This window comes from Boleophthalmus pectinirostris, unplaced genomic scaffold (genome assembly GCF_026225935.1).
Source record: "Boleophthalmus pectinirostris isolate CB_2022bp ecotype Guang Dong unplaced genomic scaffold, ASM2622593v1 HiC_scaffold_13, whole genome shotgun sequence".
Taxonomy (NCBI): domain Eukaryota; kingdom Metazoa; phylum Chordata; class Actinopteri; order Gobiiformes; family Gobiidae; genus Boleophthalmus; species Boleophthalmus pectinirostris.
Window position 1 is genome coordinate 11,781,884 of NW_026571036.1, and position 27,979 is coordinate 11,809,862.

Below are 27,979 nucleotides of genomic sequence, written 5' to 3' on the forward strand. Positions count from 1 at the left end.
GATACTTCATACATTGTTTTAAATTGTTAATTGCTTTGGTAACAGTCTTAATTTTTCATCATTCTGAAACACATGAATATACAGTAGTACATGCTCTAAAATGACATTGTAGATTCATTGGTGGTTTTCAGATTCTAAAATGTGATGATGCCATATTAGCAGATGGGGAGCAAGAGCCAGATTTCCCTGTTGATTGTATGGTGGTTTCACAAGAAATATCTAAAATGTAAAACCACAAATTATGAACAGGATCATTTATATTAGTGACTAGACCCTGGAACAGCATTTGAACAATATTTGTTTTAGCTGTCCCCCATCTGTATTACTGTATTTTTCAGACTATAAGTCAGACTTTTTTCATGGTTTGGGTGGTCCTGCAACTTATACTCCGGTGCCACTTATATATTAAAATTTTCACACTGAAAGCTGCGAGAGGGCGCTCTAGTCTTGTGTGTCAGTGTCTACTACTTCTATTACTCCTGTACCACTGTCACTTGGCTCTATGTCTCCTGCAGAAAGAGCCTCTGTCCTGTCTGTATCATGTCAGTCGATCGCACCATTTCTTCTGTACCACTGAAAATCTTACATTTAAACAAACTTATAAAGACAACTGAGAAGACTCAACACAAATGCCTCCAAAAAGAAAATCATATTTTGCAGATTACAAGCAGCAAGTAGCAGAAAGGCCGGAATAATTCTAACTGGAACCGATGCTGAGTCTGACGACAGCTACGCAGAAGAGGAAGCAGCGCTCCGTTTACCTCCGGAGGTCGCGTAGTGGCAGAAGTAACACCGAGCATGAAGATTCAATGGATTTAGTGATTTGGAGTGAGATGGAGAGTTTGGTAAACTTGTTATGTTCTATTGTTTATGCTATAATTATCTGAAGAACTGTTCATATGTGACGTTAACAGTCTTTTGTTCTCTGTTCTATTGTTATTACTTGCCTTTCAAGATGAAATGTCCGTTCCTGGTCTTTAATTTTATTGAGTAAATGTGCGATTTATATATGTTTTTCTTTATTATACATTTTTTGGCTGGTGCGACTTATACTCTGGAGCAACTTATAGTCTGAAAAATGATAAATATTATAGCCTATAGAAAGTTGTGATGCCATCTGAAACCCAGCCATAGAACTGTGTGTCTGGAAAAAGTAATAAAAGTTGAAACTGGGAGTGGACTTGACTGTGACTTGTTGAGCTGTCCTAATCCTCTAAATGCTGGCCACACTGCTGTACAGGCTGTTGGGATTGGGCTTGGAGAGTGCGGCCATCTTTACCGGCTGTGTCTCATCACGTTCCCATGTGACGCCTTGATGAGGATGTAGTCCACATAGAACAGAATGTCCATGAAGTCCTCTCGAGTCATGGACCTGCCATCTGCAAACCTCCACTCGTGCTGCAAAAAAACATAATTCCACACATTAGATACATTGCAACTGTAGCGACTTGAAGGAGAAAAGTGTGCGTTAATGGATTTTTTGGGGTTTTAATCATGTCTGAGGAGGCACCATGTTTGAGAGAGACATTTCTGCTTTTTTTGCAAACTGTTTATAGATCTGATAACCTAAGAAGTGAGTAATCAATTGGTGTTGTAACTTGAAAGTGCTCCATACACTCTTGACACATTTCATAACCTAAAATTATTGTAGTTTTTATTGTAAACCAACTTCATTCAGATTTAAGATGTATGATTTATAAGGATTTGTATATAATATTATCCAAAATCATACTAAAATTATGTAAATAAAGTAAATATACTTTATATGTTTTCTTCAGTACAAATTTGTAAGGACTTGTTAATTAGTACATTTTAGCCAATTAATTATATACAATTTTACTTGAGTACAAATTTTCAATACACTAATCTAGTTTTTTTCTTTTTCATCCGAAAGCAATGTGTTGAGTTATGTAGATTATTTTGAGCTAGCAGTATTTAAAAAACATATTAAAGCATAATTTGTGTGCTTTAAATGTGTTTTCGTGAATACCTCGGTCATATCCAGCTGGTGGCGTGTGAGCTGTCCGATCTGCAGGCCCGGGGTGTACCTCATCATGATCATGTTGTGGTTGGGACCTCCTTTGATGATGACTTGGGGCTCGTAGGACGAAGGGCCCGTCTCGTCTCTGGCCTCGTAGTACACAGCGTATTTGAGCTGTCCTCCGTAAGCTGTGATCTGGAGAAAGATGAATGTAAATATGTGTTGACAGGAATTTCACATACTTCTGTGCGGTAGTACAATGGCTCTCAAATGTTTTGATAAAAGAACAAGCTAAGACAGATTTTGTTTTCTGGGTATCACCAGATCTACTGTAAACTACATTTACTATAAAAGGTCTAAAATAGGTAGACTAATCACCCTAAGGCCTTAGCCAACAAGAAGGCAAGGAGTTAAGCAAATTTGAAAAGAAGTGGTATCTGAAGAAGCTAACATACCACCCATCTGAGAACCACTGGTGCAGAAGATCAGAAATACAACCATGGAGTGCCCGGATAAATTTCACTCACGGTCACTATGGACTTTCACTGCCCAGTATATTAGCTTTAGAGACAGCAGAGGTCGGGACTTGCAAGTCGTGACTTGGACTTGAGTCAGACTTGAGTCACTATTTTTAGGACTTGAGACTTGATTTGATAAAATGGATTAAGAACTGGGACTCGACTTGACTTGAAGGTCAATGACTTGGGACTTGACTCAGACTTGAGAAGACTTGAGAAGCACTTTTAAATCTTAATTATTTCTGTAATCTTGTCAAGACATTTAAAAAGGAAAAATTAACATTTCTACAATTCTTATAAATTCTGTAAATACTTTTAAAATACTTTTAAGTACAATTTAGTTTAAAATTCATGTAAATTGCAAAAATCTAAGCTATATTTGGTACTTTGATTTAAAGACTTGAAATGACTTGAATCTCAAAGCAGATGACTTGGATTTGACTTAAACTTATGGGCCTGTGACTTGAGACTTGACTTGGACTTGTCTGTCTTTGACTTGGCACTTGACTCAGACTTGAGGTCAAAGACTTGAGACTTACTTGAGACTTGCAAAACAACGACTTGATCCGCTTCTGAGAGACAGTAACATCTTTTCACACCATAAACTGCCATCATAATACTCTCAAAGGGTGGAAACATTTGCACTCTAACTCAAACATTGGCAGCTCTGTCCCACACTTCATATTGCTGTGGCTGTGTCCTTGAGCAAGACACTTCATTCACTTTCCCTCACTTTCAGTTTCTGCATGCGCTAGAGTGTGGATGCATGGGGAAAGGAAAACACGACAACAGAAAACAAATAAATAAGAGTTACCATAGATCCTCTGAACTGCTCGGGGAGTTTCCAGTAGTACGGCTCAGACAGCACAGGGCTGACCAGGTCTGAGTGGGCCAGGATCTCCGGGTGCTGAAAACTCACTCCGTTTCTCGTCTCCAGAGTGTTGGACTTGTCCACCAGGGGGAGCACTGTCTGCTCCTGCCTCAGTGTGAGCTGTGGTAAAACACAAAGAGGACGTCATTAATTAGAAGGACTCTCAGGGGGGTCCAGACACTCTGCTCCACTGCACTGAGCTGTAATTTAAGCCTCTAAACCTCCTTAGACACACTGTACTGTAACAGACAAGTCGCTTAATTTAGTTACAAGAGACGGCTTTTTCAATTCAGCTACACTTTTAAATGATCTTATTAATAATTATGTGAGCATATTATAAACCACTCATATTTTTTGTGCTAATAACTGGGCAAATAAATTAATATCAGCCTGTTTTTTGCACAGAAAATAACAAATATCCTTCAATGAAAACACCAGAATGCAATGAATAAATATACCATAGCTCCAACCCGATCTCTTCTTCAAAGTCAGTTTTCCTTCATTCAAAAATGATTCCACACAGCTAAAAATTGAGTACGTTTAACTCAAACTTATCAGATGGTTTTTATGATGTGCTTTTTTCATATGTGGAATAATACTTCACTTATTACCACAGAGCGTGTATCTAGCCCCTCTTTATGTGTTGTGCACATTTCAATATGACTTGAATAATATCAGGGTTTATTATTGACTGCGGCTTGTGGTTGGAGCGGTGCGATTTCCAAATAGATTCTTGCAGGAGATTGCCTTCTCTGTCAGTGATGTCCAGCAGAGATGATGGTGGGTATTGTGCACAGAATTACAGGGCCTTTGTGGGAAAGTGGGCTTTTGTGGGAAAGATAGAGACGAAATATGATTAGCTGCAAGGCAGATAAAATGAATGGTACTGTCCAATGTTGTTATGTACACACTTAAGACCGTTGTAAAATACTGGCAAAAGTGAAAAAGAAAAAATATATAATTGTGTAATAGAGTGAGAACAAAGATAGTACAGCATTTCATCTTTCTTTTATATGCATAGTTTGACTACTTTTTCCCATTCAAAAGATATTTGATCAGCCTCCAGTATGTCTTGAGCAGATATCCTGGTTAGACCTATAAATTTATGTAAAAAGACTATTTACTGGTTATAATTGGTCCAGAAAGTCTCATAATGTTTGAGCTTTTATTTTGTAGAAAGCCATTTTGTTGTCACTTGAGGGATAAATAACAGCTACATAAGACATTTGGATCAGTCTAATGTTTTTCTAATGGACTAAAGTTTTGTTTTTTTGTTTTTTTAAAGCTAGTTTTAGTCTCTGCACTGGTGTCAACTGATTGGATATCATCAGATTCTTAACGCTACAGTATCAAAATCAGTATCGAAACTGATTAAGCTGGATCAGTGCATCTCTAATATTTTCAAATTGTTAATAGTTATGGCAACAATCTTAACCATGTGAAGTGAGACACATTTGTGATATGCTGTGGTTATGGAATAGACACAAGATTAACCAAAACATATATTTAACTGGAATTGGTTACATAAATTGTACTGGAGTAGACGGGTTGAGAAACTGAGGATTGAGGATGCAGATCTCCAGTTTATTTATAGAAATAAGTTAATCTGTAGTTTCAGACAAAATAGGAACATTTGTTTTGACAAGTATAAACAGGAGTGGCACAATGAAATCTTAGGTAAACCAAAATTAAGAACATATGTTTTAATTAAAGACTGTTTTGGTCCTGGGCCTTATGTCACTCTGAACTTGAGCAGAGGTCAGAGGGTAGTATGTGCCCAGCTGAGGAGTGGGACTCTGGAGATGGGACACTTCCAGTGCCCATGAGCTCTGTGTGACTTAAAGGACTTTGAAAATGAAATGCATTTTCTGTTCTACTGTCCTTTGTATCATGACCTGAGTTGTCAGTTGTGTCTAATGTATCTTAATGTTTGTTTGCAAATTCCGATGAGGAGTGACTGGAGCATTTGTTTACATTTCATGTTTTCAAACTGGCTCAGTTTGTGTTAAAAAAAACCTGGGACCTCCGTAAGAGACTTTATGTTTGATGTGTGATCTGGCTGCTTATTGTTTTATGTGTCTAACAAACCCATGCTGGCTGGGCACCAACTAAATGCTGCATGACACTAAATAAATAAATCAAACTATAAACTAAACTAAAACCTAACCCATGGATAGGTTAGAATCTAATCAGAAGTGCAATGAAGACAATTGCTGGTTTAAGAAGACATCACAACATACTATTTTCATTTCATTTTTATCAATACGTCCAACCAATTTGAACTGTACATTTTTCCTATTATTATTTTAGAATAAAATGGCTACACTAAAGCTGAATCCCAGTTAGCAGCGTGACTTTTTCCCCAGCCCTATTCATAAATTGCAGTTACTTTTGACTAAACATCTCTTCAGCCTGTGTGTAATCCCACAGTGCAGCTCTCTGGTGATTATAAAGGCATATATGTAAGAGTGAATGTGTGTGTTCATGTGTGTGTTCATGTGTGTGTGTGTGGGCCGCTCCACTCTGTAATCTCACGACTCAATGGTTCAAACACAAAACCTCACTCTCGCCAATAAACTCTGTATTTATGTCAGATTTTACTCTCCACGCTCTCTCTCTTCCTCCTTTTTCTCAGGCGTACTCTGGCTAAAATGTTAGTAACTAGAGAAAAATGGCTTTGGCATTAATGGCAACAGAAGACTAAATTTCCAAAATGAGAAAGAAAAACGTGGTAGCGAATTAGGACTGAGCTTCTAAACTTGGTTCTTGGTAAACACAATGGTTCAACAGAGGCATGCAGAGAGATGTTTTTAAAGTGTTTTTTGAAGAGTATTGGTTAATTATATGCATGATCTGTCCATTGAACAGTACATCTATAACCATTTATGCAAAACTGGAAAGCTACAAATGGTCCTACAGTGTCTGGGAATCAAACCCTGGTTCTTCTTGCTGTGAGTCTGTACCTCACACTGACTTCCGAGCGTAGTTGTCTTACCCACATGCGGATGAGCCCTGGAGCCTCGGTGCAGGAGTGGGTCAGTCCGTAACAGTAACACTTGCTGCAGCCCAGAGGATTTTGCATCGACAGGCCGAACGTGTCCACTTTGCACTGGTCACAATGGTCTCCAATGACGTTCACCTGAAACACAACCAGGGCAGAGCAGTCAGAGAGGAACAGGACTGTTTAATTTTTACTGATTTACAAACTCTTAAGAAAATAAAAAAGATACCAATTTGAAACTACTTCTGTCGTTTACTTAGCCTGATTCTTTGGCCGGTTTCACTTCGCGGAAACCATCTGACCTCGCAGCATTAGGATTCATTCGCTCGACAGTAGGCGGGTACTTTTTTTTTTATTTAACCAATTGCTGCTATTTGGTAGTGATGTCTGTAATGCGCCAAATTGCGTAGTAAGAAGGGCAATAACGTCTTTCCCCTTGATAAAATTCACCAAAGATTTCTCTTTGTTCTGGGTTTAAATCCTCGATCTCGGGAATCGTTGCCAACACAGAATGTCTGTTTTCATCTACATCCATCTCGACCGCTTTGTTTACTGTTGTGCTGTACAACAAAAGGGACCCAGGCAGGTGCTTGAGTTTGACGTCATGGCTTCACAGCTCTCCAATGATTGGTCGGTGCGCGGCCTACAACTTCCGGGGTTCTTGCAAACTGTCTAGTGTATTCTGATTTCTAGTCGCTGGAGAGAAGTTAAATTGGCACTAGGTGGCACTAGCCTGGCTATTGTTTACTTACATAAATGTAAGTAAAAAATGTATTACAAGTTTTTCATCATGTAATGCTTTCAAATAAAGGTAAGGCATTTGATGCTTGAAAGCGGCGAAAATTGACCATTTTAGGACAATCAAAACAGACACATGAAAAGAGCCAGGTTTCAGTTTCTTGCTTCTTTTTGTTGACATAAAATACACAGGATGGATTTTGGATCTTATTTACTGTGTGAGTAAACTACATCTGAACCTGAAAATTCGCCCTAAAAGTTAAGACTTTAATAAATCAGACTTAGTATTAGACATTAACAAATCCTTCTGGACACTTCGTCAAAATCTTGTTTAGTAAAACGACTGCAAAGTTTGGTGTGTAGGTCAGGGGTCTCCAACCTGTACTTTGGAAGCTACCAGTAACTCTCCACCCCCTTCCAAGTAGCTTGCCAAGGGAATTCTGAATTATACATATTATAACTCAAGTTTAATTGATTAAATGCCTATCTCCTTTGCAAATGTATCACTAATTTGGTGCACTGATGAGTGGATAATGGGTTATGTTTTATAGACATCTAACTGTACCTCATCTTCGGCTTACTATGGCTCTTATATTTACTAAATTTCTGGCAAATGCTAAAATGAGTAGCTCTCTGGCATTTTCGTTTTACAAAAAGTAGCTCACAGGAGGAAAAAGGTTGGAGATCTCTGGTGTAGGGCTGATCCTTTACAATACATCTGAACTGGAGCAGGACAAATTTTACTGAAGTAAATGAGAAAAATGTATACAACAAAATATAGTAATAACAAATCATAATTCAAAAACTGACCCATTTGGCAGTGGTTGGCAAATATTAGCTACTATTTTTTCGCATCAAATACATGAATTAGGCTTCTTGTTCTTGCTCACTATAGTAACAACGGTCAAAGTAAAACTGACACTGTAGGCATCAGACATAAAATCCTTGTGAACGCGGGCAGCACGGGTACAGAAATAAGACTATCTCCCCCAAATGTTTACGTTGTGAGCCGCCGCGTAAATAAGCCGTGCGCTGACTGGTCTAAAAGCAGAGGAGAAGTGGACAGCCCGGGCGAGCTAAGAAAAACCCTGTCTCCAAAACATCATCCAATTAGTGTGATCCCCTGTCAAAGTCCTGCCGCTGAAAACTTCACAGATACAGGAGGTATTTTAGTCAGATTCACATGACAATCAACACGAAGTTTAATTACTCAGGTCTAAAATTATTCTCCAATTAGGTTGTTAGGTTTTGTTCGCATCAGTTGTCGATAATGACCGAGAAAGAAGCAGCAAAAGATAAAAATGAGTCACCCAGCGGGCATAATGTTTGATGGACAATGACCTCCTACATGCTCAAAAATAGTGTCAATTTTAAAATATCAGAATATGTGCATAGAAGAACATTGGGGACATTGGCTTTCAGTGACTATAGTAAGGCTGGTGCATTAGTCATACAATATATTTGATAGAATAGATATTTTTACAGTTCCAGAGAGTATAATGCAGTATTTTCATGGAGCCTCTGTATTCTCATTGGCTAAAAATACATGGAATTGTAAAGCCTTTTTGTGCGTCTGGAATAGTGCTGTATAAAAAATTCATTATTATTATTACTACCCCTGCAGCTATGGGCCTTAAAGGTAATGGTTTTAACATTTGCTACCAATGTAATCACAACTGAACCTGGAATGCCATTAGCTTTTATATGAGGACAAATCATAAACCTTTTTGGATTTACTTTTTATTTTTTTTAATACTATGAACCAGATATTATGTGTTCTTAATAAAGATTGAATTGAACTGAACTGAATTACTGCAAGCAGGTTTTAGTTGTAGAATCTGGCAACCCAAAAGTGAGGATCGTTCTGGTTGGATAAACTGCTTGAGAACCAAAACATAAAATATATCTACGAACACTGATACACATGTTTAGGAAATATTTAAGACAACTCTGGATCAGATTACCTTCTTAAATTAAAGGTACACGCTTGAATTCTTGATATAGTAATAGAGGTCATCCCACAGGATCCCCAAGCCACAGTCCACCCTGGTCTAAACCCTGTAGCTCCCCCTCTGTCCCTATGAACTATACGAATTATATGAACTAAATGAACTATTTGAACTTTTTAAACTATAAAGCCGCTCATACAAACTATTTGAACTATGAAGCTGCTTCTATAACTATTGGAACTATTAAGCTTCTACATATATTCTTTCTTAATTACTGCCTCAAGATGCTATGTCTTTATCATATTGTTGCCAGACTTTTAATATCCTTTCTTAAAAAATGTCTTTGTTAAAATTACTTGGGATAATGTTGACTTAAAACAATTCTCGAAGTGCACATGTAACCTAAGGGATATATGTCTCATTGACTATACTCCAACTTGCACAGAACAGCATTTTTTATCTGTTGTGTTATGAATGGTATGTTGTCAGTGTACTTGGATTCAACATGTATATGTTTTTTTGGATATTTTATTTTTTATTGTCACATGTCTGGGATCATGACCCCTTTAAATAGTCACACCTGCTGCTCACTCCATCAGCCCTGATGAAGACTAAGTAGTTGAAATGCATTGGCGTGATGATTAATAAATACACTGTAAATCAGAGTGCGTCTGCCATCCCTTTTTCTACTCAACAAAACCCTTTAATATTTGAAAGTACCTTGCAGCTGCACTTGCCGGTCCGATCCGCGCAGCCGCACACTCCCCTCTCCAGATCACAGGTCTCTCTGTCGGCGCCCGCCACATTGCACTGGCACTGGATACACTGTAAAAAATACAGAGACTATCAAGAGCCAAACCTGTTATCTGCATCAAAACACACTCTACCACGCTGACAACTGGGGGTCACGCATCACTCAACCAACAAGCACAACCACTACAATGCAAATACCAGATTAAACCTCCTTATGTGTGTGCTAAATGATAGTGAACACATTAAGTCCAATGGTGAAGTACTTTCTGAAAGGCTGAGCAACTATGACACTGCGTGATTGTACAATTTTAGGATTTCTAATTAGCAAAGTCCTAGTGTTCTTTCTCTTTCAAAGACTTAAATTAACATTCACCAGGAAGACGCAATTAGTGGTCTGCAGTGAGTCATGTTTCTAAAATAGGAACAAAACACCGTCTGTATAATCATGCTTTATTGTGCTGGTACAAGAACACTTAATCATATGACTAATGTCTACAAGTTCAAATATAACTTTTTCAGCTACTGGCTATTGTGACAGAGTAAGCACAGCAAACCAGGTGTGTCCCAGTGCAATGGCGGCGGTCGTTAAGATAAGAGACAAGGTTGCTTGCTCCAGTTTGTACTGATACTTCATCCTTGAGCAAGACACTTCGCCCACCACACCTCCATAAATGTGCATAATTAAAAATTTTTTGTAAATTCAAGTAAATTCAACAGCAGATTGTTAAATGTGCACTGTGTGACTAATCTGGAAGATGGCTGCCTGCTGTCTAAATGGAGATGTCATTGCTTTGCCTGGGATGTTTCACAGTATGGCATTAAAATAGGGGTGTAACGGTACATGTATTTGTGCTGAACTGTTTCGATACAGGAGGTTCGGTTCGGTGCAGGGCTGTGCACAGGTAAGTTCAGGCAATTTGTGTGTATTTACATTCCACCACTACATTTGCAGCTACACAGAAGGCTCGGCTCTTTAATATTCATGAGGGAAGTTCATCCGTGATTGGGGTGGCAGTGTTTCCCGCACTGCTTTATAGTTAGGTCGGCCGCTTTGACAACAGTTGCCCCCCGCCCTGACTACGTCCCTCCGAACCACGTGAATCCTCGCAAAACTACATCCCAGTCCTCACTTTCGCCTTTTGCTGGCACAGAATCTCCACCAATTTTATAAAAGGGCAGGCATAATAAACTTAAGCTTCAGCCCACACCTTTTCGGTCTGTGTATGTTAAATATGACTGTCTGTGAATTAATGTCAAAATATACCTGTGACCGAAATAAATAATCAAATCAAATGTTAAAACAAATCGTTTCAAATGGTTTTGCATTTTCTTCCCATACTTACTGTACCAAAAATTGAACCGAACCTTGACCTTAAAACCGAGGTGCATACCGAACAGTGATTTTTGTTTACGTTACACTCCTACATTAAAATGATCCATTTATGACAAAGCGACCCCGCTCACAGTAAAATGCCTGTAGTTCAATAAATGCAAAATAGATGTGTTTAATGTCATATTGTGGAAGATTTCAGGCCATCATCAGGTCTGTGGAGACATTTGGACCTCTAACAGAAAAGTTTCCTGCCAGCAATTCTATTCTGTTCACATTGGCATTTTACCCAACTTACTGTTTGCACTTGGGAAGTTATATAAGCAACAATTTAAAAGTGCACTACGTAACATTTTGAGTGGAGTGGTCTATCTCCTGCTTGTCTCCATGAATATGTTATTGCTTCGCCTGAAGATGTTTAATGCCACATAATAAAAGAAGATCAGGTGGCGCACCCCCTTTTAAACAGTTCCACAGTGCAACTTTAAGTACATTTTTACTGCAGTGCTTGCGGAAAGTTTACCTGCGGAAAGTCTCTGTACCCGATCTGACACTCGTTGCACTTCTCTCCTCTGAAGTTGTCTCGGCACGTGCAGCATCCCGTGTTGACGTTACACTGCTGGGCCACTGAGCCGAGAGCGCTACAGCCGCACTCCTATAAACACACACGGGTATTATTTGATGGGGTTACATGTTTTTTTGTGGACATTACATTGACTTACATTCATTTCCTGGAGACTGATCCTAACCACAACCATAGTCGCTTATGAGCTTTTATGTTATAATATTGTTACCTCATCATAAACAGACCTGGAGCTGTGTTTTGTTTCATTCACACATGTTTCAGTAACCCTTTATTATGAGTCTATCTACATTTGCACCATCAGTATCATCTCTTAAATCACTTCTTCCTTTAGCAGGTTTTAGCTTGATTTTATTCCTTATTTATTTTTATTGTACTTTCTTAACTTATTTATTATAATTCATTTATTTGCTTGCTTCATTGTCTGATTTTGTATGCTTTCTGAATGCTATTTTTATTGTTCTTTGTACTTTGTAAAGCTTGTTTTCAAAAGTGTTCTATAAATAAAAACTGTATTATTATTATTTTCAAAGCTCAAAATATTCTGTTCCGCCATGTAATGTCATGAAGCAGCTTTAACTTTAGTACAGTAGAGATTGGAAATTCCAGGCCTGAAATTGTCCAAATGATTGTAGTGAAGGTGACCAGAGTTTTATTTTTGTTTGAGAGAATATGAAACAAAACACAGTATTATGACACAGATCAGAAAACAGTGTAATATGGGCTCTTTAACCTACACCCTAACGTAAGCACAAGTTGAACCCAATGACAGAAGACAACGACCTTAAGACGTCATCGACCCAGAAAGGTTTGCACATGAAATTACTGTTGGATTAGTTGTTCTGAACGTGTATGAAAACGTGTGTACTTTCTTAAAATTACAGTTTTTTAATGTTTAAATCATGTTATTTTTTCAGCTGGGGCAATCATAGCATATTTAGACAGTGTTGGGGAGTAACAGATTACATGTACCTGAGTTACGTAATCAGAGTACAAATTATGAGTAACTGTATTCAGTTACAGTTACTGTTTCAGTGAGCGGTAATTCGGATTACAGTTACTTTGTTGAAATAAATGGATTACACTGTGGTATTTTCCTGTTTTTACATTTTGGGTTAAACCAGGACTAAACCATTTCTAAACCAGGACTAAACCAGGAGTAAACCAGGTCTAAACCAGGTCTAAACCGGAGTAAACCAGGACTAAACCAGGTCTAAACCAGGTCTAAACCAGGAGTAAACCAGGTCTAAACCAGGACTAAACCAGGAGTAAACCAGGTCTAAACCAGGACTGAACCAGGAGTAAACCAGGTCTAAACCAGGTCTAAACCAGGACTAAACCAGGACTAAACCAGGAGTGAACCAGGAGTAAACTAGGTCTAAACCAGGTCTAAACCAGGACTAACCCAGGAGTAAACCAGGAGTAAACCATTTCTAAACCAGGACTAAACCAGGAGTAAACCAGGTCTAAACCAGGAGTAAACCAGGTCTAAACCAGGAGTAAACCAGGTCTAAACCAGGACTAAACCAGGACTGAACCAGGAGTAAACCAGGTCTAAACCAGGTCTAAACCAGGACTAACCCAGGAGTAAACCAGGACTAAAACAGGACTAAACCAGGACTAAACCAGGACTAAACCAGGACTAAAACAGGTCTAAAACAGGACTAAACCATGCTGTGCGGACCATGTCTCCTCCTCTTCTATCAATAATATTTTTAATTTGGTTGAGTAAAGTCTGGGCTTTTTATTTTCTTTTAGCAAACAAAACATTTTATGTTACAATTTCCTGGTCTTTGCTTCTCTACAGCAAATCAAGAAATCCAAAGTATTCAGATTACATTACTCACTTTAAGTAATTTAATGGATTACGTTACAAACTACATTTTGGGGTATGTAATCTGTAATCTGTAGGGGAATACATTTTAAAAGTCACCTTCCCAACACTGTATTTAGATCCTTTTAACCTCTTTTAACCCATATCTAAACTTAAAATTATATTGTTGGTCTAAAAATAAGAAAGGTTTTACATCACGGGGACCTGATTTTTGTCTCTATTAAGGAGGCAGGTCTCCTTGATGTGAGTGTGTACAGATTTTAGTTCTCACCGTGTAATAAAACCTGCTCATTATCATTCAAACACGCACAAAACCGACTTTGCAAGATTACATATTATTTGATGACCCCTATAACCACTGCCATAGCCAATCTGCAAGCTGAAATATGTTTAATTACAATCATCAGCCGAAATGGTCAAAAATTCCATCTGGCAGAAAGAGCGAATAGAAAAAAAATAACGTTTGTGTCCAAAGTAATTTTGTACTCTTAGCTGAAGGCAAAGGTGCTTGGATGTTGTTGTTTTTCTATAAAGTTATTAAAGCTTACTCATTCCACTTTCAAATGTCCTCAAGGCTAGGTTTTATTCAGTTGGCGTTGAGATTTCATGCACAAATTCTCCTCCTTTTGTTGCATTGATTCGCTATTGTCTTGTTTTATTGACTGGCTCTCTGTGGTTTCTTCCCGAGTGAATTCCTCCTCCTCCTTTCTTGTTGCAGTCTTTTGTAGCGCTGGGTCGGCCTTTGTCGAGCGCGTGTTAGATCAGTTGCAGCATACTTTTCCCTGGGATCAATGCGTTGCTAAAGCCAGACTTGCGTTTCTTTTATGTGGAGTCTCTAATTGCTAATAGTCTGCCGCTAATAGTTTATTGCGATCGGGGCCTGGCAGGCAATCGGGAGGGAGAGAGTTGTGGCGTGGACGTTCCAAAAAAGCGCTCGAGCTGGTGTATTAGAGGGAGGATTAAAGCAATAAAGAAGAGGGAAGTGAGAGGAGGAGGAAGCTGTCTCAACTAAATGAGACAAAAGTGAAATAGTAAAATGGGGCAATAACTACAAGCCTATTGATTTCTTCATAATTGGTAACCCCTTCAATTATCACTCATCGCTCATGGAGTGGTTATTTATTTATTCAGTCTTGTTCCAATTTTGTATAAACACGTACCCTAATTTCTGGACTATAACCCGCTACTTTTTTCTCACACTTTGAACCCTGTGGCTTTTAAAACGATCCAGCTAATATATGGACGGATTCTTTGTTTGGCACATTGTCCATTCATATATACGGTCTATGGTTTGGCAACACAGTGGAAAACGCTGCTGTCTGTGCAGGTAACACATGGATCTAGGGTTAACATGAAGTTACAACGTTAGCTGGCAATTTATGTTATTAGGTTCTATTTTCAGACCAAGAGTTTGTTTTCATACCTGACAATTTCAACTGCTCACTAGTGGTCTTCCTAAGAATGGTCACGTGATGTTGCTGTGACGTGTCCGCTCAGCTGATTTATGCAGGTTTTGGTGCTGTCGTCCTACCGGTGGAGACAGGATGACAGCGCCATCTGCAGTCCAAATTCCTCAGGACAGTAGTCCAGATGTGTGACAGTAATAAAGTCCACGGGATGATAAACCGGGACGAGGGGGCTTTTTTAGTCTCACACACCAGGGATACTGTCCTGAGGAAGTCGGGGTGCAGATAGCGTTGTCATCCTGTCTCCACCAGTAGGACGACAGCACCAAAATCTGTTTAAATCAGCTGATGGACACGTCTCAGCAACATCACGTGACTCTGAGGAAGAGCGCTAGTGAGCAATTGAAACGGTCAGGTATGAAAACAAGCTCTTGGTCTGAAAAAAGAACCTAATAACATAAATTATTGGAAGATCAAATGAACTTCATTGGACTATTAGCTAGCAATGTTGTCAGCACAATCAATTAAGTTATGATGCTAAATTAACATTACTGAGTGTGAAACATTTTGCATGTGCTAAATCAGGTGAAGGCGTAAATGGCAAGAAGAAATGTCTCAAACTTAAGTACCCGAACAGTCACTCATATCTGATCAATACAACTGACCTAGTCCCCTGGAGAGCCTGAAATCTGCTGAAATCCTACAAGACACCATGCGAGTCACTGACATGACACCAGTATGAGTCGATGGTGAGACATGTGAGACGGCAGTGTGACGAACTGACTCAATGCAAAAAGACGACAAAAGCTTTCAGAGGCGATAAAAGCAGACAAACCGAACTTGAAAACGTTCTTGAAGACATGGACACCTGCGGCTTATATTCAGGTGCGGCCTGTATATGTACGGTTTTAAAATTTTGTTAACATTTTGTTAATGCAACTTATATTCAGGCAATTTAATGAAAAATCTGTTGCTTGCTATGATTATACTCCGGAAATTACGGTACTCAGCGATTCGTGATAACAAAACATTTAGTTAAACCAACCAAATTAGTGTATTTGGAAAAGATTGGAAAAATTCAGATATGTTTTACCTACACATTCTGTAAATAGTGATAATCAAGATAATTTTTTAAATGTATTTTGGTCCTGCCTCCTGCTTACTTCCCTTCTTGAAATTGTTATTATAATTTAGTGATCAGGTATTGTAATTGATTAAAATTAAAGATTAAGGTTAAAGCTACCATCTGTAAGTTTATTTGATTTTTATAGATGTCAGATGTGAAACCTCCTTGTTCAGACTCACCTGTGCTCTGGTCGTCTTCTGTCAGGCCAAAGCTGGCACACTATCAACAGCAGTAATGTCTAAAAATGTAATTCTTAGCAAGTTGGATGGCACTTAAATGCGACCCTGTTTTCACAAATTTCTGAATGTCTTACCACTCATCAGCACGTTTCACACAACTATAAAACCTATAGGCCAACAATCTGAAACATCAGCTATGTCTATAAAAACATGATAAGAATTTCAGTAAGAGAGGGCTCACTTTGCAGCCAGTGGTAATGTCATGTCCCCAGTGGTTGGGCGCACAGCGGTCACACCTCTCTCCCATGGTGTTGGGCGGGCAGATACACTGACCGGTGTTAGCGTCACAGTTGTCCCCCACGTGACTGCAATCGCACGCTGCAATGAACCAACACAAAACAAATGAAGGTTATTTACAAAAGATTAAAAAAAAATACAATGTAGGTTACTTTCTTTTTTTTTTTTGCCAAGCTAAATTTATGTGATTTGTTATTTCAAAGGGGTTGTATTATGTAAAATTGACTCGAATTGAGATTTTACCAGTGCAGGGGTACAAACTGATAGCCAGGCTGGCGCCTCCTAGTACCTCTGCTCAATTTCATTTCTCTCCAGCAACTAGGTCAGGAATCGGAATACACTGGCAGTGTTGTGCAAGTTCACACTTTTCATGAACTAGTTCAAAGTTCAGTTCACACATTTTCAAAGTGAACTGTTCACGTTCATAGTTCACAATTTAAATTTTGAACTAGTTCAAAGTTCGGTTCATTTTATTTTTAGGTGAGATATGTAAATGAAAGGCTGAACTTATTTTTCAAACTGACTTCTGACTAAACTGTGCGTGTATCACATTCGAGATGGTTCATGTTTTCAGAGATCACACATGTGCAGGTTTAGTCACTTTATTTATGTTGGTAACTTTATTTATATTGGCTACTGTTGTGATGAAAAGACTGAAAAGTGTTTGTCTTTTAGACGCATGTCCACTCAACTTTATGTTGCAGTTACCAGGATACTGCGTTTACATGCACCATGACGAAACAGGGATGCTCAAAATAACCCGATCATACCCGGGACACTGATGTGCATGTAAGAGCATTCAGTGAGTGGTACAGTGTCTCCAAGGAGCCAGAGCTGAAACATGGGACCGTGAGGCCGCAACTCCAGTGTTTGCACTGTCAGACGCAGCCTCATCTCCTTACGCTGCGCACAGCAGCCTACATGCTCCAAATGAGTTTGAGACCCCTGGACTAGAGGGTAACTTTCTCCCTAAATTCTGAATATTATTATGTGTATGTGGAATTATGTCTGTAAATACTAAACACACTCAACCCTTTAGCAGTCATCACCAATGACGTCAAAATGAAGTGGCATAGAAGTCACCGAACTGTGGTTATTTTAAAACCAATGACAGGATGAGCAACTGACAAATCACTAATAGAATAAGAATAGAAAAAACAGCAATATATACTTATATAATAATATATATGATGTATTATGTAAAATGTATTTTACATACAACACACAGATTTCCAACACACAAGAATGTAAATGATCATAGATGGTGACCTAACCCTAACACATGGACAGTGCTGCATTTTTTTGTGTTAAATCAATAATAGTATTGTTTTGTTAATAATTAATAATTAATAAAAGTTAATTTCTAAGAGTGGTTAGAAATGAACTTGGCGTTGCTAAGGTGAAGCTCAAGGTTCCGTCATCACCATGGAGATAATCTGATCATCCAGAACTATGGAATTCCAGAACTGGTGTCAGCCAATCAGCTAACAGCATGGAGGTTATGTAACATTGTCACATGTCACATCGTGTGACTTGAGCCCTATAAGGGTTGGCACAGCCACTTTTGGTTCACAACTTCTCAGGACACTCGTGAAGACGCATACAAACATGGACACCTCGAACACTTGCTCGTCAAAGCCCTGGCACCTCTACACATTAGAGGATGACGCCCACTTCTACGACGAGGACTTCGACCTGGAGGCTCTGCTCTGCCCCACACCATCAGGCGGCGTGCAGAAGCCAGCGGAGACCCAGGTGTCTCCCAACATCCAGGACTCCTCAAACCCTGAGGACAGAAGTCCGGTCCAGGAACTTCCACCCCTGGAGGACAGCGCTCTGGTCAGAGAGCTGCGCCTAGAGTTGGAGCGGACAAGGGCCCAGCTTGCAGATGAGATCCAAAAGAACTTTGTTCTGGACTGCAAGCTTAAGGAGGAGGAGAAGATGGCCAAAGAACAGGCCTTGGAGTTTTCTAATGCTCTTCAGAAGAAGGACAATGAATTCCAAGAGCTAGTCACTGCACATAAGGACATCCAGTGCCTCTATAATTCTAAAGTACAGGAACATGTGCAACTAAGGAAAATGACAAACCAAAAAGACTTGAAGTTGCGAAAACTCACCAAAACTCTTCAGGAGAAAGACAAGCAGCTCCAAAATGAAGATAGGGAATATAAGCACCTTTATGAACTGTATACTTTTATAATCCAGGAAAATTTGAAGCAAAGACAAAAGCTGAACTCCTGTGAAGTCACAGAGAAGTCTGATGAAAAAGACTTGGAGTTACAAAAACTTACCACTACTCTCCAGCAAAAGGAAAAGGAACTACAAGACCTGGAGGACACACATAAGAAGATCCGCGTCCTGTATAATAATAAAGTACAGGAACATGTCCAATTAAGGCAAGAGTTTGCCAACTTCCAAAATGTCAGGGAAAAAACTAACGAAAAAGACTCAGAGTTAAAAGAGCTCAAAGCAAACCTGCTGAAAAAAGAGAAAGAGCTGGAAAATCAAGATAGTGTGTACAAAGAAATAAGATTTCTGTACAACAAGTCAGCGGCAGAGAAAGTAGAGCTCAGACAAGAGCTGGCCAACACCAGAAAAGTCAACGAGAAGCTGAAAGAAAAACTTAAAGAACTTACATTAGAGGCCCAAAACACTTGTTATGATGTTGGTGAAGACCAAACCGAAAAGGAAAATGAAAAACTGTCCAGGAGGGTGCAGGAGCGGACGTCTGAACTCTACTCATCATGAAAGATCCAGCCGCCCAAAAGGAGCAGCTGTAGTGGAGCAGCAGTGGAGGGGGCCCAGGCGTCAACGGCGCTAAAGCACCTCCAAACATGACCCTTTACATGCACCAATAAAAATAAAATAAAAAATTATGACTAAAAATATTTGAAATGTGTGCTTTGGCCTTTATTTAGTACTTATTCATATTTTATTTTTATTTTTTTTCACATTGTCTAATTCACATCCCAGCCACATGGCATACTGCGGTGGCTTGTTTTTTACGCAGAAATGTGTAAAGTGAATGTACAAAAAATAGTATAATACATGAAATCAAACGATTAAAATGGCAACGTGAACGTTCACTTTTCCCCCTCTAAACTATGATTTATTGTCTGTTGGAATCAAATGTAATAGAAAGATACAGCTGAACAATATATCTTAAACATACTAAAATTGCAAATAATCAATAATTACAAAAATAAAAATCCAATGCAAAGTTCTACATATGAAAAGAAATGAGTTTTTTTATGTGTAGATGTGAAAATAGTAGTTTTTATTCACAATTTTCTCCTATAACCCAGTTCGGTCTTAGTATAAGTTTTAATTTTGCTCAACTTATTAAGCCGACATGTAAATATTGCAATGATATAGTTTGCGATGCAACATGTAGTTATCAAATGTCTTTTATCTCATATCATGCGGCTCTAATAAAATGTATCAGACTACACATCGCATTCACGTTTACTCTGTGTGAGGCTGCATGATAGTTTGGTGGTCATAATTAGTGGTCATAATTTCGTGGACAAAATTGTTGGTACCCCTCTTGTAATGAAAGAAAAATCAACAATGGTCACTGAACTAACTTGTTCAACGAAATTGTTAACGATCAATTGTTTACGGCGTTTTCACACTGCTAGTTCGATTATTTGGTCTGCACCAGGCAATAAAATTATTATTATATAGCATATAGACTCCAGTGTCTTCCACTTTCATACCTGCAAACCAAAATTGGTCTGACTGACGTGCCTCTGTTTCCCGGGACAACAGCGATACCTCCAATTACCAATACCGATGTTCCCTGTTAAGACCACAGGCCGTCCTTATCTCAAGTTATCATCATGAACTCATAAAACAGCAGCATGTAAAACTTTGTACGCAACTCACCACACATCAGCCCAAAGCAGAAGCGCTGAGCTCGGGTAACAGCAGCAGCCAACAGCGCTAAAGAGGAGCACTCACTGTAGCGCGGAGCGCCCCTCAGGACGGGGCTGGGGGTCTGGTCCTTGATCTTGTGCCGTACTCCGAGCGTGTTGGTCAGATGGTCCAGAGGCTCCATCCTCCATGTGCTGGTTCCAGACAAGGAAGTGTAAGACCAGTGCTTGATGGACTGGGTCCGAGCGGTTCCGTGCCGTCCTCTGCACACTGGTTCTGTGCAGGGAAAGCGAGAATGCACTGTGGACTACAGGTCCAGGCGGGCTGCTCTGGTCCTCCGCGCTCAAGAACTGCGACTGGTTCCGAGGTGTTGCAAAGCATCCGGACAGAAGCGTGAATCCAGTTTGGTTGGGTATATATTGTTCTGAGCATCCAAGCGCCATTGTTGGCAAAATAATTTGAAAATGAATCGCGGCTTGTCTGGACAACAATCTTATTGCAATGGAGCCGTACAGTATGTCATTTCAGACAGAGGAGACGCGTGTCCCCTCCCATGATGCACTTTGAATAGTTCGTTTGGACCTACTGTCTATGAATTCAAGCGAAGCGAGACCACCTCTTTTTTGAGGTCTCGGTCTGCTTGATTTAGTCCAGGTCCAAGTCCGATTGATGCTTTCACACCAACGAAAATGAACTGAACTATGAGCTTTTGGTTCGAATGGACCGTTTGGTGCACACCAACTACTGTTGTTGTGAAAGCACCCTAGGACCCGATCTGACCAATGCGCTCAGAGTACGGCACAAGACCAAGGACCAGACCACAGCCCCGTCCTGAGGGGCTGTGCGCTATGGTGAGTGTCCGGTGTCTTTAGCCCTGTTGGCTGCTGCTGTTACCCGAGCTCTGTGCTTCTGCTCCGGGTTGACATGTGGTGAGTTGCATACAAAGTTCTACATGCTGCTGTTTTATGACAGCCTGTGGTCTTAACAGGGAACATCGGTATTGGTAATTGGATCTATCGCTGTTCTCACGGGAAACAGAGGCACATCAATCGGACCAATTTTGGTTGGTTTGCCAGTGTGAAAGCAGAACACACTGGAGTCTATATGCTACATAATAATAATTTTATTGCCTAGTGCAGACCAAATTATCGAACTAGCGGAGTGAAAACGCCCTTAGTCGACTAATCATGCCCATCCCTACTTCACACTACATTACCCGAGATGCACTGCACACACAAGTGCTCTCTGGTGAGGCTGTGCAGGAGGAGCCCGTGGGCAGTCAGTGACAGTGCAACATGCAGTTTGAAAAGTGCGAGCAGACCTTGTCACTCGGCTCAACAGGTGAAAACAAATTCCGGCGTTTAACTTAACTCCAAAAGTGACGTACGTCGTTCATCTCACAAGATCTGAACAAATTCACGTTCAAGTTCTTGATTTACAAATATGTTGCGTTCAGTTCAAAGTTCACCAAAAAATGAACATGTTCAGTGAATGCGTTGTTTTGAACTCGTTCATGCACAACACTGCTATATGGTTTGCAAGAACCCCAGAAGTTGTAGACCATGCACTGGCCAATCAGCGAAGAGCTGTGAAGCCATGACGTCAAACTCAAGCTCCTGTCTGCGTCCCTTTTGTAGTATAGCACAAAAGTATACAAAACGGTTGAGATGGATGTAGATGAAGACATACTGCATTCAGTCCTTGAGTGCTTTGAAAATTGCCATTTACACCTACACCTTATTCCTGCCCACTTGTCTGTACTTACTTGCAGTTATTCAAAAAGACTCAAAAAATGCCACATAGTCCTTTTTGAGCAACAAAAAACAATTGCATGAAAATCTGTTGCTTGCTATAATAATTTTATTTATTTTTTTAAGTATTTTTAGACCAGTGTTACAGTTTACAATAGTTTTTCCCAAACTTTTTTTCTGGGGACCCATATTCTAAAAGTCACAAACCTTCATGACCCAAGTCAATAGATATTATTCATAAATCACAAAATAAAGATGGATTTGACTATTTATTGAAGATTAATGAGGATATTTTATTGTTGACTGAGTGATCGTGTCTCTGAACAATTAGTATTACTCAAGTTTTAAACAATGAAAAACAGTAATTAAAGCAACAATAAAAGGATCCATAAATCACCCATTTGGATGAATAGTCAGATTAGAAGATACATTTGAATAGTCAATAAAATAATTACAAAAAATTAGAAATGATACAAAACATGCAGATACAGGTGGATTATGATAAGATGATCCAAAAAAATAAATCTTTTGCAACCCACCTGAGGGCTGCAACTCAATTGTAAACCCAATGCTTTACAATGAACAAAATGTCAAATAATGATCTCCGTATGTTACAGTTTAATATTAAATATGTGAACATATATGTCTAAAATGCCCAAATTTAAACGATAAAACATAGGGAGATTTGTCCCATTCTTCAGTCGAGCAGTGGACTTAAAGAAGGGCATCCACCCTTCTTTTGTTGTTGATTAATAAAGAGCACAGAGAGAGGGAGAGAGGGAGAGAAAGAACACACATTTTCCATTTTGAGTGACTAATGTTTGATATTAAATCTAAAATGCACATTGACCTGACATTTTCCCACTTCAAAGCTTCATTAATTCATATATTTGTATTTGTGAGCCCTCTTCTGATCTCGTACTTAATATTCTGACCCATCCACTCTCTGGGAACCACCCCTCACAGCAAAATCCTCCTCCAAGCCTGACCCAAAGTAACACAACAGCGGCTTCAAATCAATCCATAATTCCCTCTATGATCTTTGCTTTGCTCTGTATTACTCTCAGTCTTATTTCTGAGGTTGCTGGCTGTCAATATTAGCTGGCATCAATAATATATTGCCTGGGAACGTGTGGGAAAAAGCTATTCTTAGCATTAGCGTCGGTTCTAATGGAAAATCCAATCATTATTTCAGGTTCTTAGAAACAGGAGCATCTGGTATCTGGGCTTTTTGTGTAAGAGCATATGTTAAAATAATTTGGAAAATAAAAGTCCACCAGCAGATCTGTGGACAGGCGACCCTGCTCACAGTCAGAATTAATGTTTTGCAAGATGCTTTTAAAGAAAACATATTGTGCTTTTGTCTGGTATATAAGCTATATAATCTATTAATATACATTCAATCATTACGTTATATTTTGGACATTTAAAATCTAAAATGACTTAAAGCATCATCCTAAAAAAGTGCTGCTCTGCCAGACCAACTCAGCAGCTCCGTTGGACTAGTCAGGCTGGCCCCACCTAGTGCTTCCGCTCAATTTCATTTTTCTCCAGCGACTAGGTCAGGAATCAAAATACTCTAGACGGTTTGTAAAAACCCCAGAAGTGCAAGTTTGGGCACCAGCCAATCAGCGAAGAGCCATATTTTCAGTGTTGTCAATGATTCCTGAGATCAAATATTTAAAGCCAGAACAAAAAGAACGTTTGGTGAATTTCATCAAGGGGAAAGACGTTATTGTCCTTCTTCCTATGGGATTTGGGAAAAGCTTAATATACCAGTTAGTCCCGTTAGCAGAGCATTACATACATCACGACCAAATAGCAGTGATTGGTTAAATTAAAAAAGTAACCGCCTACCGTAGACCGAACAAATTCTAACACTGCAAGGTCAGACGGTTTCTACGAAGTGAAACCGGCTGATGAGTCCGGCTACCGATGAACAGGTGGATCCTAGCCTGATTCATCAGACGGTTTCTGACTTCACAGCATTAGGATTTATTCGCTCAATGGTAGGCAGGTACTTTTTTATTTAACCAATCACTGCTATTTGGTCGTGACTTATGTACTGCCAAATCCCATAGGAAGAAGGGCAATAACATCTTTCCCCTTGATACAATTCACCAAACATTCTCTTTGTTCCGGCTTTAAATCCTCAATATCTGGAATCGTTGCCAACACAGAATGTATGACTTCGTCTACATCCATCTTGACCGCTGTTGTGCTGTACCACAAAAGGGACCCAGACAGGAGATTGAATTTGACGTCATGGCTTCACAGCTCTCCGCTGATTGGCTGGTGCGCAGTCTACGACTTCTGGGATTCTTGCAAATCATCTAGTGTATTCCGATTCCTGACCTAGTCACTGGACAGAAATGAAATTGAGCGAAGGCACTAGGTGGCACCAGCCTGGCTAGCCGAATCTTACACGTGTCACAGATTAAAAAAATAAAATTGGAGAATGAAGTAAGTACAGAGCAGAGAGTACCAGTGGCTCAAAACATGAATCACAACAATTTCAACATGGTTAAAAACTCTAAAAATCTATTTGGCATTATAGGTCTCCATTTAAACAATACAAACACATTGACTTAAATAAATGCTTTATAGATACTGTTTCTTTAAAGTCATATTGTGGAACATTCAAGCCAAAGATAAAACATCCCCACAAAGACGAAAAAAGTTGGATAGTGCACCTTAGGCTACAAACTCAGCCTGGAGTATGTAAAATAATACTTTTCTTTTTTTGTCACTCCGCAAAGTACAATGTTTTTTATTTTTTATTTTTATTTTATCCATTCAGAAGATTATAATTATAATTTAAACTGTCAGACACAAATGACTGTACTGTACTTGTCAAAAGCGATTGAATGACAGCCAAGGAAAAGTGTCAAAAGAAAAGTGCATAATAGAAGTCTAATAATTATGTGCAGTAAATCTATGCCCCAAACTAACATGGCCATGGCTGTGTAAAACGATTATATAAAACTTGTGAACAAAAGATTTTATGCTCAGTGTTGCAGCACATAATTATTACATTTATTATTGTCGTTATAGTGTGTTGCAGTGCATGGAACGACACTGATGAAACAAATATGCACTAAAACAAGGTATATGACAAACGATATTAGATTCACAATGTCTTTTCTAAATCAGGCAAATGAGAAGTTATTTTAGCCCAGAGGGAGCGCCGCATTCTGCCTTCAAAGTCAGATCAGCAGCTGTTTCTCTTGGCAACATTTCATTTGAACTCAAGTTAAAAAGGATATACTTATACTATCTAAAATAGACTTAAATTTGCATTTGACTACATTGTTCCCTTACGGTTAGCTCGCTCAAATGTGTACTTCAATGCATGCTGGAGTAATCTGACACTGTCCTGCATTTGAGGCTTGAGTGCTAAGAAAATTACAGTTTTCACCTACCCCTAGCTCAGCTCACTTTTCTGTGCTTACCCGCGATTATTTTAAAAGTTCAAACTCCGAAATGTTTGGTTTAAAAATATCACATAACCATTTCCATTTTTCAACAAGAAAACACATAAATTAAAATCTGTGGGCAATGAAGAGGTGGAGCCTATTACTTGGAACAGAAAGTCAATTGGTCTATTTATTTTATTAATCCCTTTTAGAACAACACTTTAGGTCATTTTAATAATCATTACTGTATTTACGATTTGTATTGCCAAATCAGACATTTCTTAAACGCACTGATTCTATAATGGTTGACATGTTACTGGTTACATGTTATCATCTGCACAATCTGAAAATGGTCAAGGTGAGGGACTGTTTTAAGTCAAATTTATATTGTGATGTTGGTAAAGCACAACCTGGAGGCTCTGCTCTGCCGCGTTCAGGAGCCAGAGGAGACCCAACTGGTGTCTCCCAACATCCAGGACTCCTCAAACCCTGAGGACAGAAGTCTGGTCCAGGAACTTCCAGGAGGACAGCGCTCTGGTCAGAGCTCTGCGTGAAGAGCTGGAGTGGACAAAGGCCAAGCTTGCAGATCAGGTCCAAATAAGCAATTCTTTGGACTGCAAGCTTCAGACTCAGGAGAGGATTGGTAAAGAGAAGGACTTTGAGCTGAAAAGCCTCATTGCTACTCTTCAGAAGAAGAAGCAGCAACCACAAGACCAAGTTAGTGCACATAAGGAGATCTGGTACCTGTATAACTCTACAGTACAGGAAATGTGCTAAAACAAGAGCTCACCAACTCCAAAAAAGTCTTGCCAAAGATGAAAAAGACTTGTGTGTCTATAGAGTAAATGTGTGTTTATAGAGTAAATCATACATAAAGTAGAGGAATACTCACGTGTGCAGCCTCCCTCCTGGAAGTTGAAGTAGCCTCTGGAGCAGCGGTCACATTTGGGCCCACCCACACCAGGCTGACAGCGGCACTGACCCGACTCATCACAGTCAAACGACTTTGAGCCAAACGAGTTACAGTGACAGGGGATGCACATGCCCCCGGTGCTCAAGCCGTGGGTCCCTGCCTGTGGGGGAAAGAGTGGTGAGTAAACATCGTAAAACATGGTGCACACACTTTCAACTCCAAAACAAAACTCCAAAATTTCAAATCACTTTTTGCTGCTGATTTAATAGTACTGATGATTTTATATCTACAATGCACCAAAATGCATGCATGTGATATTCATATTCAATTTAGGCATGTTCTAGTCCTGATCTGGACCTGTTTCACTGCAGACTGCTTTCAGGTTTAATCCCAGATCAATCCAAAGTGAGTGCAAGTGTAAACACACTCCTCGTTTAACCCTGTTCTAATCCTGATGTATAATCCACTGTGCAAATCATGTATTTAACAATTGATAATGTATCACAGAAAACTACCCAAACTACCCAAGGATACCTGTCTCACAGTATGGTAATCACCGATACCTGATACTTAAAAGGTCACAGTCCAACATATCAATCAATACTTTGCAATGACACTACGCTGGGGGTGTTCTGCATGTATCAAATGGTGGTTTTAAGTTTTAACATCATCTGAAAACTCAAGAAAAAATATTAAATGGATTTATACAACCCATTTTCAAGAGCCTGTGATCAATACAAGCATTCATGGTCCTGTTTAGGTGTTTGATTTTCACCAAAAAGGTGAGAGTGAGACTTGTTTGACAGTACAAATCAGCTCAAACCAGCTCTTTGTGGTCAGATTGTGTTAAAATAAAGCTCATATTAAAGTCTAACAAGACTCAGACAGAGCAGTGCTTACAGTTAGCATCACACTCCCAGGGGGCATTGATGACATCAGCTGCAAAGTATCGATATAATGAGACTAGTTCTTTATAAAATACCTTTAACATAGTCAGAAAAACTGCAAACACCCTTTCATGCAAACACCATTAAACGTGTTAATATTTCACTCGGAGATTCACACTTTGTTCCAGCAGCAAATCTTAAATCATATGTGCACACCAGTCCAACACTTCACCCTCCATGCTTCAGTGTGTACCCCTGCACTGGGCCTGTACGCGCCCCTGGGACAGCCCCCCGTGCGGGACAGGCCTCCCCATCTCTGCTGCGCTGTCTCCACCGGCACACGCTCCAGTGGTCTCCTGGTCTCTCTCCTGGTCTCCCTCCTCTCATAGCCCTGCCTCCTCAGGTCACAGCGCCGGCCCACGTACCCGGCCCGGCAGATACAGCGGCCCTCCACGTCACAGCGCTGGGACATAGAGCCGTGGGAACTGCACTGGCACGGGACACACTCGTCTGTGTCTGGGTCCCACCAACAGTTAGGCTGGGACCGGACGGGTGAAGGGACAGAGAGGT

At 39.6% G+C, this 27,979-nt stretch overlaps 1 protein-coding gene across 1 annotated transcript in view; it reads right to left on the reverse strand.

Annotated features, from left to right (window-relative positions):
* LOC110156398 (laminin, alpha 2) overlaps nucleotides 1-27,979 on the reverse strand; it is a 332,216-nt gene that overhangs the window by 109,469 nt on the left and 194,768 nt on the right. The window contains 9 exon segments of the mRNA XM_055149659.1: nucleotides 1,280-1,398; nucleotides 1,991-2,176; nucleotides 3,314-3,490; nucleotides 6,366-6,509; nucleotides 9,779-9,883; nucleotides 11,665-11,796; nucleotides 16,511-16,647; nucleotides 26,502-26,682; nucleotides 27,663-27,947. Coding sequence (XP_055005634.1) covers nucleotides 1,280-1,398; nucleotides 1,991-2,176; nucleotides 3,314-3,490; nucleotides 6,366-6,509; nucleotides 9,779-9,883; nucleotides 11,665-11,796; nucleotides 16,511-16,647; nucleotides 26,502-26,682; nucleotides 27,663-27,947 — 1,466 coding nt within the window.